The sequence below is a fragment of the Oryzias latipes genome, chromosome 21 (genome assembly GCF_002234675.1).
Source record: "Oryzias latipes chromosome 21, ASM223467v1".
Classification (NCBI taxonomy): Eukaryota; Metazoa; Chordata; class Actinopteri; order Beloniformes; family Adrianichthyidae; genus Oryzias; species Oryzias latipes.
Window position 1 is genome coordinate 8,775,000 of NC_019879.2, and position 17,782 is coordinate 8,792,781.

The following is a 17,782-nucleotide window of genomic DNA, read 5'->3' on the forward strand; positions in this document are numbered from 1 at the left end:
CCCCCCCCTCTAAAAAAAAAAAATAGGAAGACCCAGACACACATGTGCACACACTCTTATACAAGCCAATGAGCACACAAGGGAGGCGGCAAGGGGGAGTTTTATTTTCAAGAAGCCTTTTGTGCTTATCTGCGCAGAGACGATAGAAAGGGAGGGCAGGAGGAAAAGGAGGGGCAGAGATTGCGTGAGTGAAAGCTTGAGGGTGGAGGTGGCGGTGGTGGGGGGTGAAAGCGGATGGGAGAGCGCAACGGAAAGAGGGGGAGGGGGAGGGGTGGTTGCATTGGCTGGGAGCCCAGCTGTGTATTGGAGCGAGGCCGGGGCTGACGTGTGAGCCTAATTATGGCATGGAGGGAGAGGGAGTCCAGGAGGAGGCACGCGGAGGGGGGGTCATGCTCTGTGTGAGAAGGGCGTGGTGTGGTCATGCCGCGGCGGTCGACGGGGATGAAGGGAAGGGAGAGGAGGGAGGGGATGGGGTAGCAGCAGGATGTTTTGCTTCCAGAGTGCGTGTAGGTGCAGGCTGCCGCCGCCGTGCGCTCACGTCAGATTAAAAAGTCTTTACCCCATCAAACTTTTACGGCCCGTCTTTAAAGCAGAGTAAAAGCTGGCTGGTGCTTAACCGGTGTTCTCCCTCTGCCCCCACCCCCCCCCCCCCCCCCACCACCATCCACCCAACCCTCTCTTTGTCTCCTTCCACCTCTCTGTCTGTCTCCTCGTTTGTCCCTGTCACCTCCCCCCTCCTCCCGGTGCGTCACGATCCTATCCTTGGCTCAGGTGTCCGGCCGACCTACAACAACAGAGTTCCAGTTCTCCAGAGGTGTGGCGGCCAACGCGAAGCCCTACCTCCAAGTCCCAAAGATGGGGCCCAGAACTGCAGCCTACATGGAGCAAAGAGGCCACTGAGGGAATCCGAGGAGGCCCCCGGCGGGACCCCCACCTCCACCTCATCAAAGGGGCTCTGCGATGAGAAGACCTGCGATAGCTTTGGAGCAGCGAGAAAACGGCCACACATCAAGGCGGAGCCGGAAGAGACTGACGAGGAGGAGCAGGCGTCCCACCCAGAGAAGAGGGCCAGGATTTGCACGGGTGAGAATCTCACAACACACATCCACTCCACATCTCAAACCGCCACCTTTCACACCGCTTTCTCCAAGCCCGATCATTGTTCATTAAAAGGAACCCCCCAATTCCCCCTAAAAGACCCACCACAATCATCTTTTGATCTATTTTCAAAGCATTCTTGGTGGGCTTTTAATTATGATTTATGGCATTTTTAGCTAAAATCTTGAAACGTAATTTTCTAGGCTGTTTGTACTTCATTAGAGATTCACCTCTGAGTTGTGGGCGGGACCTTTGCTGTGGAACAGGTCTGCCCCTACTTCCCATCATTCTTCTGTTTCCGCTCTCTCCCGCTAGCTTACAGCCCCTCACACCCCCAACCTAATGCTATGTACAGACCAAGCATGGACATGTGACCGTGTTTAGCATATGGTGTTCACACTGGATTGTTGCTGCTGAAACCACCACATGTACCTTAAGTTGGAAGAGGTTTGGTGCCAAATGTTAAAGCAGTGCAAGTCTGGAGAATCTTGCGCCAGGTTTTTTCTAACACAGCTCTATTCCGATATAGTGGAAAGACTTGATGTTGTAGAATTCCAGCCGGGCACAAACCACAATTGCTAATTTCTCATCCATGATCAATTTTCAAACGTTTGGCAATTTTGAAATTTAAAAAGGGACGCCTCACATGCGTCACTACCAAATCCAAGTCCCCGACTGGTCAATGTTTGATCTGGTTTAATTCTTAACATGCGTTCAGGGGCCGCGTGTTTTGTACGTAGAGGCTGTAAAAACGCGAGAGGTTTGAACGCAAAAGCCTAAAACGTGTGTACGAATATTCACATAGACCTTTCATTGGAAGTGGCCACTTGAAACCACGTTGCTGAGCCTGGTGTGAACGTAGCATCAATTTACTGGTGCAACAAAAATTGCGCGCAATGTTGGAGCTATCCAACCGATTAGTTTTCCAGCTCAGACAAGGAAAACAAAGGCCTACATGGATCTATTTGTCTGGAGGCGGATGCATCAGAATGAAACGGAGCAGGGAGCTTGTGACTTGCCATTGTAGCGTCTACGTCACACCTACAGGTTTTTCATTTTTCATCTGCTCCTGATTCACAACGGCTTTTAATAAAGAAATACTCAGAAATGCAAATTTGAGCTGTGGTTGTTTAAAAACACCAAAGACACTATTTTCGTCGGTGTGGGTCTTTAAAGGCGCTCCTCCTCGCAGCTCTCCGTCCCGTGTTTCGCTCTGTGTGGCAGCCAGCTCGGAGAAGTGTTTAATCCTGCCTTTGAGCGCAGCGCGAGGGAGACGCGAGGAAGAGGGACAGCCATTCTTCCTCTCTGCTTTCGTCTCCTCTGCTGTGCTTACCCGCCCTCATCAAAGCTGCTCTTTTCTTCTGCTTTCATCTTTCTGTTTTTTTTCCCCTCTTCTGTTTGGATTTCCTTTTTTTTTCTTCTCTGGCATGCAATATCGAGCTTGCTCTCCTGGACGCTGGCAGTCAAAGACCCTGTGAAGTTCAGTGGGGGAGACTCCTTCCTCTGCATCTTTGTTTTTTCTGGTTTTACGAGTAAATCTGCTCCTTTTCTCCCATTTTCTGCTTTTCTAATGTGCGTGCGCTACAATATGTCAGTGGAGCTTAAATGGGAACGAGGTCACGCTCGATTTGTTTCTGACGTCTCGGTTTTTGGCAGATGAGCATGAGGAAGCGAGTCCCGACGACGATGACGACGACGAGGAAGTGAGGAAGCTCAAGGTCTGCATTGAGCTGAAGGGGCTGCGACTAAGCAAGCCTGCTGCGGGCGCCGCTTCCCCTGATGGGCGCCAGATCAAACAGGAGAGAGCGTGGCCCCAGCCCCAGCCCCCGCGGCTCCTGAACCATGCCCAGAGCCAGCAGCGCAAGATCAGGCCGGGTCAGGTCGAGGACAGGAGCGCGGCGCACAGAAGTGACATCAACAGGAAATGGGGCTGCGAGAAGCTACCTAATGGTAAAGCTTGAACCGCCACAGCCTTACAAACCGCTGACTTCTCTGAGTTCAGGCTGGGTAACGGAAATCTATCTTTGGCTCACGTTTCACTTTCTTGTTGAGCGGGCTGTCTTTAGGGGATTTCCCAGAGCAGTCTCTGAGAGAGAGAGAGAGAGAGAGAGAGGGGGCAGGAAATGAGGTAGAGGAGTCTTCCTCTTTTAGGGGAAACTGGGAGTCAGAAAGTCACCTGGGGGCCCATCTGCTAAAATGCCCCGCAGCTCTCTGGGTTTGTTCAGTGGGCTCTGGATGATGAAAGGGCAGAGGAGGGAGGGAAGTGGCTCCTGGAGATGTGCGTGGGCAGGTGTAGGGTGACTAATGTGCGATCAATGCCCCCCCCCCTCCCCCCTCCCACTCTGAAGTAGAGTCAAAGGGAGAGTGGATGTGGGATTTGTTGGGGACTTAATAAAAAACCGAGGCTTTCCCTTTTTCACAGACCCGGGCCGTAAGCTGACGGTTCAGAGGAGGAAAGGGAGAAAAGTCGGGAGGGTTTTGGGGTTAATATTCACTACAGAAGGCAAAGGCCTTTATGGCCACCGATTTTTAAATACCTCTCCAGATAAGATCACCCATGGCAACCGCTGCCTTTCACAATGAGTGTGGTTGTTCTGCTGCATGAGTGTCAGGGCTGCAGTCTTTCCCAGAATACCACTAATCACATAAACGCATTCATGTGTCTGTTAAGAATCTGATTCTACAAGGTTTTTTCCTTCAGCAGGGATTACACAGAGAGGCTATTTAGGCACGGAATATTTTTTTTCTTCATCCTAATGGGTTTTTGAAGTTTTTTAATTTCCAGTTTTTAAATCTGCTAATAAGCTTCATTTCTGACGCTGGGAATCTGAAGGTCAGGCTTTATTTATTTTTGATTATATTGGAAGACTTTTGTTTTAAGATGTGTAAAAAGTGTCCTTGATTGTGTGAATCAGCGCATGCAGGCTGGTTTCTGCGTTTTGCGCAGCTTTTGTTGTGGGTTTTCTTTTTTTTTTTCCCCTGGAGCTGGCAGACTTACTGCGCTCCCGGGCAGCTCTGTGTGCTCATTAATAAACCAACAGGATGGAGGGGGTGATGTGGAGGGGGGTGGCGGCCTTGCAATACCTTCCTGTCCTCCTCTTCCACTGTGCGTTCACGCTCCCTTTTTTTCCCTCCTGCAGGAGTGGCTGCCTTGTCTCTTCCCAGCAGCCAGCTGAAGGACAGAGAGCACCCGCTGAACCCCTTCTCAGGTGGCCTCAAAGAGCCCAGGCGGGGCTCCCCCTCCCCGGCCCCTGAGCCCTGCATCATGGGAGGCACCCCTCCCCTCAAGCTCCGTCGTCATAGCGATACGGACAAACCCAAGGGCAAGCGGCCATGCAAGACCAAACACACCAGCCACAGGGAGCGGGAGAAAAGGAAGGAGGTTGCGGCCTCTGGACCCGGTCCTCACCCTGCGGCCGATCCCGCTGTAGCCGAGGATGAAAAGGTGAGTGCTGATGGGATGTCTGGGATGCAGGCGTCTGGAGTGCTGGAGTCTGTTTCGGTATGCCTGTTGGCGCCTCTGATTATGCAGCTGGGAAGAGGAGGGAGGGGAGGGACAGAGGAAGGAAGTATGTTTACAATGTTTAGAGGGCTGCTGGAGCTTTGACCTCCCTGCGCCCTCAGCGGCTCCCTGCGGAGGCCCCTGCGTGCACGTGTGCTTGTCTCTGGCTTTAATTGTCCAACTGTGTGTCATCCGAGCTATTTTGCGTGCGGGTGAGTGCCACGCGGGATGTGATGTCGCCGGAGCATTCCTGACTACACAAACACACACACACACACACGAAACCAGAGCAATTATGCACCACACTCGGTCCTGAGTGAGTGTGAGGAATGTGGCAGCCGTGGAGGAGAGCGTGAAGTTCAAAAGCAGAGGGAAGGGAGGTGCGCGCGGAGGGAGGAGGAGGAGGGGGGGGGGGGGGGCTAGCCGTTTTCTGCCTGCACTGCTCTCCTCCCCTGCTCCTCCTCAGCCTGACAGCTGCTCCGGCACAGAATTCCACAGAGAGGGCACGCACTCCGCTGTCTCACGCACGCGCAGCCAGCCAGCCAGCCAGACAGACAGACAACTCCCTCTTTGGTGCGCTCGCCTCACAGGGCTCTGTTGGTTTAAAGGAAAAGCGGTGCGCCAGCTTGCAGTGTTTGGGGCGTGAACACTTGCTGTGAAAGCTGTTGGGTCTTTTTTTTTTGTTTTGTTTTTTTCTTCTTCCCGTGGATGAATAATGTGCCATCCAAACACAGATGTTCCTGAGTGGAAAATCCACTCAAATGCTAAAAACTTTTCCCTAAAAATGTCTTAAAAAAAAAAAGTCATTTGATCTCACGCGCTTTTCTCAGCTGCATGACCTTCTTGCGAGCGCGCGTTCATCCTCGCGCCCTTGAGTGTTGCCGTGTCCCGTCTGCTATGTGGCAGCGCCTTTTACACTCCTCTCTCCCCATCTCTCTCCTCAGCTGACTGAGCAGCGCAGCGCTCCGAGGAAGAGAGCCGCCTCTCCCAATCATTATCCATGCTCCCCAGTCAAGCCCTGCTCCCCCACCGCGCTAGCGCCGCCTGCCCTGCAGCCACAGGCGAACGGCAGAGCGCTGCCAGAGGTGGCGGAGCTGCACAAGGCCCCCCCTGTGGAGCCCTCCGCCTTTCGTCCGATCCCGCCGGAGGCTCGGCGGCTGATTGTGAACAAGAACGCCGGGGAAACTCTTCTGCAGAGAGCCGCACGCCTGGGCTACGAGGTAATCAGTCCCCCTGGAGTCATCCTCCCTCCTTGTGTCTTTCACTCCTCACATTTTACACTCTTCCTCCAAATTTCACTCTTTTTCCTAAATTGAGCTCATTTTCTCTCCCCTTCGACTTGGTTCCTGACTCCAGCTCTTTTAAGAATTCTTCAGATTCTTCCATCTCATTCCTTTTGGTATTATCGCCTTCCATCTCCTGATTCCTCCTTCAGATGCTCCATCTCTGCTGTGCTCCTCTCTGCGCCCCCCCTCAGCGCTTCTTCTCTTTTTTTCCCTCCCTCTTCCTCTCTTTGTGACTCAGATTGTCGTTGGCACCCCCCTCCCTCCACTCGCACCGCTCTCACATCTCATTAATTTTCCGTGAGGCGAAGTGTGACACAGACGCACACACATTCACGCGCGCGCACACGCATGCAGCCGCACATAAACGAGCGCAGGCAGCTTGAGGGATCGCTGCGATCATTACAGGGAGACTGATGCCGGGAGTTTCTGCTCTGCCTTTGTGCGCACTGCGCGCGCCTAAAATCCTCTTGTTCTGCGCGCATATTAACAGCAAAGTGTGTGTTTTCCAGCGGAATGTTCAGTCCCGTTGCTCCGAAAAGCCTTTAATTAAAGTTGGATGTTGTCCCTTGTGTTTCCCTAAACGTTTCTCCCTCAGTGTTGACAGATTTTTCGAATTGATTTATTGATCTTCTCGGTTTTAATGCGCAGGAGCAGAGGAATCTGCTGTTTTTTTTGGTTTTTTGTTTTGTTTGTGTGTGTTGGTTGCATTTATGGTGATGAGGGGAGTGTGTGTCGGTGATTATGCGCGCGGGGCTGAATGGGAGAGAGCAGGAGTGTGAATGAGAGGTAAGCACCGGGGGTATAATCGCGTTCTAATGGCCCTCTAATGTGCCGTGGTGACTGTGGTTAGCAGCGGCGGGTGTTTTTTTTCCCTTTTTTTTTCTCTCGTCTCCCCCCCGACTTTTCTTTTTGCGCACACGGACACGCGCAGCAGCAGGGCTCAGTCATCCGTGCTCCAGAGAAGCTGGCTCGTCTCTCTGATTTATGCGTCTCCCTCCAACATTTTTTTTCTCCCCTCCATTCGCCCCCCACCCCCACCCCCACCCCACCTCCTGCGCTCCTCATGTGGAGAGGCAAAGAGGGAGGATGGAGGAGAAAACCTGAGACTACACAAACAAGGCGCTGACCGCTGCGCAAACACCCACGCGCCCTCCCACCCTTTCCTTCTTTCCCTCTCTCAGGAAGCTCGTCTCTCACTGCCTGTGTGTGATAAGCCCGGGGCAGGCCCCTGGGGCTCCCATGCACACACACATGCGCACACCGCTTTATGCATGCGGCTTCTCACAAACACACACGCACACGCGTACACACACGCGTGTCTTGCTGGTGTTTTAGCGCCGCAAGCTCCAGGCTTATCGCACCCAGGCAGGGGAGATAGGAGGGCCTATGAGACAGAAGCGCGCGCACGCAGCCTGCATTCTGATTATAAGGATGGAAGGAAACGTGCGCAGCAACACTTGCTCTGATCCGCCGCGCACACGCACGCGCTCTTCCTTCTGTCACACGCACGGTTTCATCCGGGCCCGCCTTTGTTGAACCCATAGCTTGCTAGAATCGCATCCTGCATGCGCACGTAGCGCGGCAGCCATGCGCAGCTCCCGGAGCCGTGCATATTTCGTGTTCATTTAGTTTTGCAGTCCGTGCCGGCGCACATAAAAGCCCACTCTCTCAGTCCTCCATCTCTCCCCCTTTCATTTTCCCGCTCTGCCTTGTCTGCCGCGCACGCTCCGAGCATTTGAAATGGTAATGAGGAGAGCTTCTGCGGATGTCTTCATCCCTCTGTGTTGGTGCTGGGGGGGTTGGGGGTGGGGGGGTAAAGGTGCAGTCTGTCATTTATCATCACCCCTATGAATAACTTCCATCTGAAATCTGTGGCTGGTCCAAGTCCAGACCAGAACCAGGTTTAGTTTTAGGCGCCACATCTCAGATGTTATTCACTTTCTTAAAGTGAAGGTGGTCCTATCAGATGGTAATTTATTTGGAAAAAAATCGTTAAAGGTGAGTTTAAGCTTGTAAATAAAGTAAAACTACTGGGTTACTTCCAAAACCAAATTTAATCTGAACACATCCAACTTTATATCCAACTTTGTACAATTATTAAGTCCTCAACCATCTGCCAATAAGTCATTCCCAACAAATGTTTCTGAAAGTTTCCTCACAGACTATTCTGAGTTCAACAGGGTTAACCCCAAGTTTGGTTTACCTGGTAGTTTTAGTTCAAACATCAAACCAAAAGCTTCACACATGATTAAAGACATGGTGCTTGTTTTCACACATGAGCTGGGTAACAGTAATGGCTTCAAAGTGAACACATTTGCTTAACGTCATTTAGAAAATTCTAATGACAACTGTAGGGAAAAGCAGCACAAGTGTGGTTCTGAAAACTAGGAGAGGCTGGGGAAGTTACCCTGTGTCCGAGGATCAAGGCACTCCAAGAATACAGAAATCCAACATGGATGTCTCCACAAAAGTCGTGGCTCTGTCCTATCATTGGTCACCTTAAGATCCTACTCAAAACAGATAGTGGATTAATCCTTATTGGAATGATCTTGACAACATTAGTTTGTAGGTATGATAAATAATTGTATTTTGCTTGGTTTGACATATTTTTGGGCGTTTGTTTTAAAATGGTGCTTGGTGAACAATCTGGACTGAAACCAAATCCATGAAACAACAAATCTGAGGATGTGGAAACAATTTAAGTCTATGTCCACATTATTAAACAGCCACACTTTCACAGTTTAGCTAGCGAATGCAGCTAGTCTGTGAATCTTTGAATTTTGACCTCTGACCTACTCTGTATAAGAATATGTTTTGGCTCCATGCCAAGAATTTATTGAATAAATTCATTAGACCTGAATGTTTCAAAGTCACTTGTCAATCAAAAGATCAAATTCCGTCAAGGTCAAAACTGAAATTTTTCAAATTTTGCCAGAGTACTTATTGTCTTAAGCTATTGACACACCGGCATGTGACGCACATTCGAAAAGGCGCAGAGAACAAGTTGTTGGTGTTCACACTGGACGAGCAGGGAGGGGCTTCTTCTTTTGTTACTGTTTACTAGCCCATCACCTTCAGTTGGAAAAGGCTTGGTGCAAAATGTCGAAGCTGTTCATATCTCTTGAATCTTGCTCCAGGCTTTTTCTTTCTATCCCGATATATCAAAGTCTTGGTTTCATTGAATTCCAGTCGGACACAAACCACAATTATTAATTTCTTCTCCGCGATCAATTTTTAAATGGTTGATACTTCCGTGAATGAAAAGGGATGCCATCTGTACGTCATGACCAAATCAGAATCCTTGATTGGTCTAAGTTCAACCTGGTTTTACCTGCAATTTGCGTTCAATGGCCACATGTTTTATTCGTAGAACCTAAAATGGTCGTAGAAATTTGTGCTGTTAAGTGTGAATGCAAAGTTTTGACATTGACTTTTGATTGGATGTGGTCACTGGAAAGCGTATTACCAACCTACTTACAAGCCACCTTGTGGTTACTTTAAAAACGGACGTCGAGTAGCTATCATTTTGAATTGTGATTCAACCCGGAAGTCAAAAGGTTGCCTCATCCTACTTTATTTTTGCATTTTCCCCGTAAAATTGTTATACATTATTTTGAAAATGCTAAAAGTCTGAATACTTTCCGAGCAAATCAGTGTCAACGCTGGAGATCTTGATAACTAGCAAGGTTTAGAATAAAATTGCATTATGAGAACACAGGGTATCTCATGACAAGCGATACTTCTATGGTCAATGGAAAACAGCTCGACTATCCCTCATAAAAGTACTTTTCTTCGTATTTTTTATCATAATTTATTCCATCAGGTTTCCCTGCTCCAAGTATTCCTATCTTAAAGAAGTGTTTTTAGCTTAAAAGCTAAAAAAATTTGCCTACAAAAACACCAAAAATGGAAAATTTTCTGTCTTTTTTTTTTTTTTAAAGTCAGGTGAGTCGATCCTGTATGATAAAGATCGCACAGGAAAAGGCGGTCATGCTTTATCTAAGCATGTGATCGCAGTAGCACACGCACACACATCCTCTGTGCGAGGATCCGGTCGGCGGTGCTGCAACGGGTTAAATGTCTGAGTGATGCAGGAGAGCGCAGGGAAGCATTCGAGAGAGGGAGATTAGAGGACGGAGGGAGAGAGGTGGGGGGAGGGAGGGGGGGTTGTCTCATTTTACTGCGGAGGAGGAGTGTGTGCGTGTTTGTGTGTATCTGGCGGGAAGCCGGGGCTCTCGTGCTAAGCTCCTCGCGCTCTCCCAGCGATATTAAACACGGCTCCGGAGGTTTAGCGCTGCGCCTCCTCCACAGCCACACGCACACATAAGCTTGTCGGCACCACACAAATATGTGTGTGTGTGCGTGCAAAGACAGCCACTTTGCCAAGCTACATATCAACACTCCCTACCCGTCAGTCTCTCTAACACTCAGTCACACACAGAGCAAGTGGAATCCCCAGAGGGGAGCAGCCTCCTGACTCTCATCCAGCAGGTCTCCCCCTCCAAATTCTTCTTTTGCGCTCCTTTTTTTTTGTTTGCGTTTCCCTATTTTCCTCCTCGTCTCTCCATCCGTTCCCAGCATCACTTCTTTCATTCCACCCCCCACAGTTTCACACACCCCGCCCTTTCATCTCTTGTTATTATCAGCTGTGGCCCAAAGGACGGCCCCAGCAGATTTCATTCACAGATTCATTTATCTGTCATCTGTCGGGGTGTTGCTTCTCGTCTCCCCGGCTTCTCTGCTCCTCTGTCCTCCGCTGCCTGCCTCTCCTCCCCTGTTCCTCCCTCCATCCTCTCTGAAAGTGAGAGGGAACGCGAGATAAACACTTGGATGAGATGGGAGCCTGGAATTAGCATAGAAATGGAAGTTCGGAGTCGTTTTCCAGGTTCAGATGAGCAGCTCTCCTCTCCCCTCTGTTTGCAGGACAGAGCGTGGAGGTGTGGATATACCCGTCTTAAAATCACTGGCGTAATAACACACATTAAAACGATAGTTGTTTCTTCAAGAAGTCTTGTGCAGCGTTTAAAAACCTGCGTTTGGACCTGGACAGGCTCTGCATCGGTGCACAGCCAGGCATTTTCTCTCTGTCTGTCTGGGTCCTCTCTGTTTAATCGCAGCAGACGCTGCTGCAGTCCAATAAAAACGACCGCCCCAGCCTTAGACCGGAGCAAACGCGCCCCACTCTTGAGCGCCTCTATCAAATCTCTTTGTTCCGCTTCCATTATGCTGTGTTCAGAGTCCAGCCATTGTAACTGGCTGCCACCACGGCGTCGAGGCCCAACCATGACACACACCGGCGTGCGCACACTCGTACACACCGACGCGCACAAGCCCAATCTGGCAGACAAAATGCAGTTGAGTCACTCTTGGTCTCCTCTGTGTTTGGCGCCAGCTCTGGTATTATGGAGCATTTGTGTGCGACTGCCTGTTTTGTCCGGCGCAGGAACACACTCAGTTCCTCCGCTTCCTGATTAGTCTCCCACAGGAACTGTAAAGGAAGGACCGTTTGCGTGCTTTTATGTTTGCCATCACCAACATAAAAAAAATGCAAAAACAATATTTGGTGCTAAACCTGGTTCTCCCTTTTGTGTGTGTGTGCGTGTTTTTTTCCAGGAGGTGGTCCTGTACTGCCTGGAGAACAAAATCTGCGAGGTGAACCACAGAGACTACGCTGGCTACTGCGCTCTCCATGAGGCGTGTGCCCGAGGCTGGCTCAACATAGTCCAACACCTGCTGGATTACGGCGCAGACATCAACTGCAGCGCACAGGACGGCACCCGGTCAGCGCACACACCCGCGCGCTCGCCACAGAAACACATGCTTGCATAAACATTCTCAGATGTAGAGTTTAGAGCCTTTGGTTCAGCGTCTGGAAAAGCTCACTCATAACTACGTAGCTGTGGACCGATGACCTGTCTGGGATGTGATTTCCCTGTTGACAGACTCCAGGAAACCCGGCATCCCTGACCTGGATGAAGGGGCTTTCAGAAAATGATTGAATGTAGAATAAAGCTGCATTCACGCCGAGGCTGCTTGGTCCAGACCAGAGTTCATTTTTTTGTTAAAGTCCTCTTCGTTTGGACACTAAATCTTCTAAATGAATTTTAGTCAAGTGAAAACACGGTTCTAATTTGTTTGCAAGTGAATCCTTGTGTGAGTTATCTAAGTTATAAATGCATGTACCGTATACTGAAACAAAGCAAATTCAATTGCATCCAGAATTAAAAGTGTAAAAAGCGGGAATGAGAAATGCTCAAACATCATGTGTTGTAATGATGATGATCTATAATGCTAAAGTGCACGTTTAGCATTAATTTAAACCTGCCTCTTTGTTTGGTCTTCTTTTTAGACCGATCCACGATGCTGTGGAGAACGACCACCTGGATGTGGTGCGAGTCCTGCTGTCTTACGGAGCTGACCCCACGCTGGCCACCTACTCCGGGCGCGGTCTTCTCAAAATGACCCACAGCGACAACATGGAGAGATTCCTCACAGGTAAAACCTAATCTTAAAAGGTCAAGAGATAACCTTAAAGTCCCTCTTCGATCATCTTTTGATCTATTGTAAAAGCGTTCCCAGTTGTCTCAAAAAAAAAAGGTGTGGTTCGATCAACCCCGCCCTCTTCCCCTCTCCGTTGCAGAGAGCTCTCTGTTTACGCGTTCTCCAGCTAGCTTACAATTTTTGAGTAAAAAAATGAAAGCTAACATCTATGTATTTTCTTAGAATTGCAATCCAGCGTATTTTCTACACCACAAGTAACCTTTTTTGCCAACTGCATTTTTTCGTCTGCTCCAGATTCCCAACGATTTGAATAAAGAAATTTTCAGCTTAATTTTCTTGAAATATGTCCTCCATCATGAGAAAAATGCCAACAAGAACATAGTGAAAAAGCAGAAACCCAATTGTTTTAACACTAAATCTTTAAAGATAAAAAGGCGCTTTGAATTGAAGTTTTATATGAATTTGCGCCAAGAATGTTGATGAACTAAAGACCAGTTGGCCAGACATATAACCGATTTGCTTTGTGGTCAAAGTTCAAAATTGGAAGAAAACAAAGCAGCCAATTTTTAAGACCAAATTCCTTATTTTAGATAAGCATTCATGTCGGAATTGTCAGTGCCATATTTTTTGGACTATAACTGGGATTGGAAGTCACTCTTTTGGGAGAAATTTTGTTTAACACAATATGGGAACAAAAACCAACATTTCATCTTGAAGGGTAAGTCAAAACAATGGAAAAGATGACTTGAATGGACTGAATATTTGCACGCTTTACTACCGTAACACATTGGTGCTTATTTAGCTTCATGAAACATCGGACGAATCTTGTATATTAGCGCAACAATTATTCTGATTACCATACCACAATGAACATGCTAACAGGTCAACTAAACTTTTTATCACTTCAAATCACTGAATCCCTGGAATTCATCCTCCTCCATGGCCTTTTGCCAAGCCCTGTGAAAAGCTACGTTCGCACAATGTTTACCTGGTTTCTTCCAGTGGAAAGTTTCGGCTTCTGCATAGAAAACTCTTTAATTTGCAGGTTTTTACAACCATTTTTGGGCTCTTGTACAAAACGCAGGGCCATTGAATGTCCAATGCAAGTTTGACCAGGTCCGACTTTGAACGATACGGGGGTGGATTTGTTAGTAATGACTGGATTTGGTTTACTTGGTGAAGTCAGACATGGATGGCAATGAGCTTGACGATGAAGGTGTTTGTTTTTCAAATAAAGATGAACCAAGGCCACTCCCCTGACATGATGGTAATCCAAATCCGCCATTGGATGCTAGCAATAAACCAAAGTTTCCATTTCGTGCCCAATTTGCAATTTGCATCACCTTGACAATTTGCACTAAGTGTCCAAGTGTCCAACTGAAGGGGGCAGACGTGTGCTATTAAACAGTAAAAAAAGGAGAAGCCCCTCCCTGCTTGTTCAGTGTGAACACCATGGGCTAAATGCGTGTGGAGCAAATGCCTGGTGCAGCGCTTCTTCTTCTATGTTGAGATCGGTTGCAAATACTGATACGCACACATACAGTGCCCTCTAGTGGTCTTTGCTATTAATTTAAAAAAATGACACAAGTCGCACCCGAGTATGCAAATTGTTCAGGAAATGTATGACTTATACTCTGAAAAATACGATAAATGGTTTGCATTGAAAGTCAAAAGAATTTTCCTCGATCATGCAGATGAAAATGCTTTAGAAAAGCCATAAGGAAGCTTCAGATGAGCTGTGGCCTGCTGGGAGCTGACATGGGGTTTAGCGAAGGGTTAAACTGTTTTTGAGATTGGTCACCAGCCCACTTCTAGAATCCCCCGTCTTGGCTTCAACCTTCCTGACCTCGTGTCACCTTTTTTTTTTTTTTAATCTAAACCTCCTCCGGGCTAAAGCTCCGCATGTCCATCTCTGTCAACCCGACTCTTCCGGCAACCCCCCTCCCTCCCTCCCTCCCTCCCTCCCTCGACCACCTGTTTGACAGGGAGGCTCAGCCCGCCGGGCTGCGTGCTGCTGCCTCTGAGCTCCTTTATCAGGTTACTTAGCAACGGCGCCTGTGTTTGCTCAACGTACGTGCGGAAACGGGCTTCGCTGTGGCAGCAGACTCTCCTTTTGCATGCAAACGCTTGTCGTTTGGCGAGGCTGGAGTCTGACGCGCCGGTTGGTGCGCGCAAGGGCCGGTCTGGATATTTGGAGTTGCTTTGAGTCAACACGGCTCTGTGTACAGGGGGCAGAGGGAAGGCATACGCAGCGCAGGCGCGCGCGTTTCCGCTGCAGCCCAGCTGCCTTATTTCACCTGGAAACGACTGAAAACCAGGAGAGAGAGAGAGAGAAAAAAACAGGTGTAGGCGCTGACCGATGAAAAGACGGCGCAGAATTTTAAACGCGCGGAGTGGAGGGAGAGCTGGAGAAAATGAGCGCGCGCTGCCCTCCCTCCACCTGGTCCCACTCATCTGGAGGCCGTTAATCCCTCCAAACACACGCCAGACGCCCCACGCCTCAGCTCTGGCACAAAGCCCAGCTCTCACTCTGCAAATGTGCGGCTGCGTGTGCGCACACACACACCCCTCCCCGGCGCGCTCTTTGTGTGTCTGTGTGTGCGCTCCCGCAGCTCCCTGTGCTTGTTTGCTTCCAGCTCGCTCTGCCTGTCGGTGTGTGCTTGTGTGTGTGCGCTCGCGGCGGCTGTGTGTGGTTCTTGTTTGATTCCTGGCAGCCGTCTGTGGCCCTGCTCTGAACCGAGCCAGCTCCAACCCGGCGGAGACGGTCCCTCTCCTCCCCCCGCCGTACAGCCGCTGGCCTCTGACCCCACCCATCACCACTGACCCCCCCCCCCCCCCCCCGCAAAAAAAAAAAAAGGAAAAAAAAAACATTTGCTCTGTTTGCTTCTCATTTTTTCCTCTTGACACTCCCTCCTCCTCCTCGGTACTCTTTATCCATTTTTCTGCCGTAGTCTCCAAGGGCAATTGTGTTTGCCTCGTTGCCTGTCCCCAGGGCTCTGGCTCTTGAATAACAGGCATCGCCTCTCTCCTCTCTCTGCAGATTATTTTGCTGACCTTCAGGGCCGCTCAGATGACGACCCAGGGCTTTATTGGGAATTCTATGGCAGCGCTGTGTGTGGTGAGTACTGATCAGCACTCCGCGTGCGTCTTCCGCTGCTTACAAAATCTCTTAAATATGCTCTGGTTTTAGTAGAGGCATCTTTATGGAAAATCTGCCTTTTCTTTTTTCTTTTGCATGTTAGAGTCTAGAGAAGAGGGTGGCGTTTATGACATCCTGGCAGACCCTCCGGGCCCAGACGACGAAGATGAGGATGACAAAAGGGAGGTGTTCGAGTTTGAGTTCTCCGACCGACCTCTGCTGCCCTGCTATAACATCCAGGTGTCCCTCTCCCAGGGGTGAGCTTTGATCCTACAAACAGGTGTGCCTTCGTGGGTCGGCCTGCTCTCCTTCTAACCCCGCCTCTCCTCTCCTTGCCAGACCAAAAAACTGGTTGCTGCTGTCCGACGTGCTTCAGCGGCTGCGGATGTCCGCTCGCACTTTCCGACAGGCCTTCCCCCACATGGAGGTGGTGACCGTGGCCGAGGCGGAGTTTTACCGTCAAGCCTCCCTGTCGCAGCTCTTCTCCTGCCCAGAGGAGCTGGAGGGCTTTCACCCGGACAGCAAGGAGCTGCTGGATCTGGTGGAGGACAGCGCTGAGCTGGCCGCCCTCCTGGGCTCAACACTGGAGTGTTTGGACGACCGCTGGGACCACCCAGGGGACAAACTCAAGGACAGACTCAAGGCAATTGGCAAGCTGGGCTCCTCCTGACCCTTTGACCTACTGACCTCTGACCTTGTCCTCCACCGACTGAAGTTTGCTTTAGAACCACCCGCAGGTTACGACGACATGCCTTAGCCCGGCCGATCTTGGTCTTCAGGGTCGTGGGGTGGACTGACCTGCTGCCGGCGGAAGGGGCTGGTGAAACATTTCTCTCCTTTAACTGAGGAACAACGCGTTTGTGACTCAAGAGACGTAACGATGGTCTTATTTTTCTAAATTAATATATGTATAAATAAATATTTACGCTATATATATATATATAAATATATATATATATCAAGATATTTTTTTCCACTCCCCTCCGAACAATTTTATACGGCAGCAGCCGTGTCGGGTGGAGAATGTGAGTGCACAAAAGCCCATGTGCATGCGTGTATCTGTACAGAATAGTACTGAGGCTGTGCTGTTGAATGTGGTATTTGTGTTTATAGGAAGCACATGATGTCTTTTTTTCTTTTCTTTTCTGTTTCCTCAGACTTCAGTGCTCGCTTGAGCCTCAGGGGCTACTTTGTTGAATTTTTTTTTTCAGACTAACTTAACACGCAAAACTGCAAAATTGTTTGTAAAATAATGTTTTAAGACAATGTTGATATTCACCCTGCGGCACAGAGCTTGTACATAACAGGGAAGCTACTGCAGTAAAGTACTTTTTGTGTGTGTTCATTTTTGTTTTAACTTTGTAATTAAAATATGTCATAATTTGTATTTATATTTTACAAAGGACGTTGCTTTAAAATAAATATACAAACTGCAAGACGAACCAAATAAGCCAAGCTGACCTTTCTTTGTGTCATTAGCCTGATATCTGGAGTTTGGGCCTGCGAGTCTTCCTAATTGTCGAATGAACGTGGTCCGACACTGCCCCCTATTGAGGAGTTGCAGTACTGCTGGCGCCATGAGAGACTGGAGCCACCGAACTCCGGCATGTTGCTGGTATGCTGGTGGTCCTACAGTGCCATCTAGTGGTCAAATATGGTAAAAACATTTAGGGGAGATGTGTGGTTATGTGTTGTAATATTGCCCAACTCATTACTCTGTTAATTTAAATCATTTATGGAGAAATCTTTTGTAGAAAAAAATCAAACAACTATACATTTCATAATTTTATTTTGAAATTCATTCATTCATTTTTTTTAAATATACCCACACACACTTGGGGATGGAATTATTAGTCCTCCTATGAGAATTACTTTTTTTCAAAACAATTTCCCCAAGTGCTGTTAAACAGAGCAACTGATTGTAACTGCTTTTTCTGGCTTTATTTTGGACACTTGGATTATTTTACTTTTCATGTACAAACAAAAGGATTTGACAAAAACAAATTTATTAGCCCCCCTGATGCTAGTAGTCAGTTGAGCGTCTTTTTTTTCCTGAATCACAACCTGCAGCTGTTTGTTGTTGTGTTAAGCAAGTCTCAGAAACCATATCAATGGGAACTGTAGCCCATTCTTCTTTGGCAAATCCATCAAGCTCTTCCAGATGTGATGGTCTTCTGGCATGGACCTTTGTCTTCAGTTCACCCCACAAATGTTTCAATGGTTTCAAGTCGAGGATTTGTGCAGGTCAGTCAGTAA

At 48.7% G+C, this 17,782-nt stretch overlaps 1 protein-coding gene across 4 annotated transcripts in view; it reads left to right on the forward strand.

The window, feature by feature from the left end:
- The window catches only part of bcor (BCL6 corepressor), a 31,512-nt gene extending 14,536 nt beyond the window's left edge, over positions 1-16,976 (forward strand). For all 4 annotated transcript variants that reach the window (XM_023950493.1, XM_023950495.1, XM_023950494.1 and 1 more), the window contains 9 exons: positions 772-1,083; positions 2,755-3,048; positions 4,239-4,543; positions 5,545-5,820; positions 11,500-11,666; positions 12,236-12,381; positions 15,428-15,505; positions 15,630-15,783; positions 15,866-16,976. In XM_023950493.1, coding sequence (XP_023806261.1) covers positions 772-1,083; positions 2,755-3,048; positions 4,239-4,543; positions 5,545-5,820; positions 11,500-11,666; positions 12,236-12,381; positions 15,428-15,505; positions 15,630-15,783; positions 15,866-16,196 — 2,063 coding nt within the window. In that variant the 3' untranslated portion in view covers positions 16,197-16,976. The remainder of the gene's footprint in view (positions 1-771; positions 1,084-2,754; positions 3,049-4,238; positions 4,544-5,544; positions 5,821-11,499; positions 11,667-12,235; positions 12,382-15,427; positions 15,506-15,629; positions 15,784-15,865) is intronic.
- Positions 16,977-17,782: the final 806 nt, after the last annotated feature.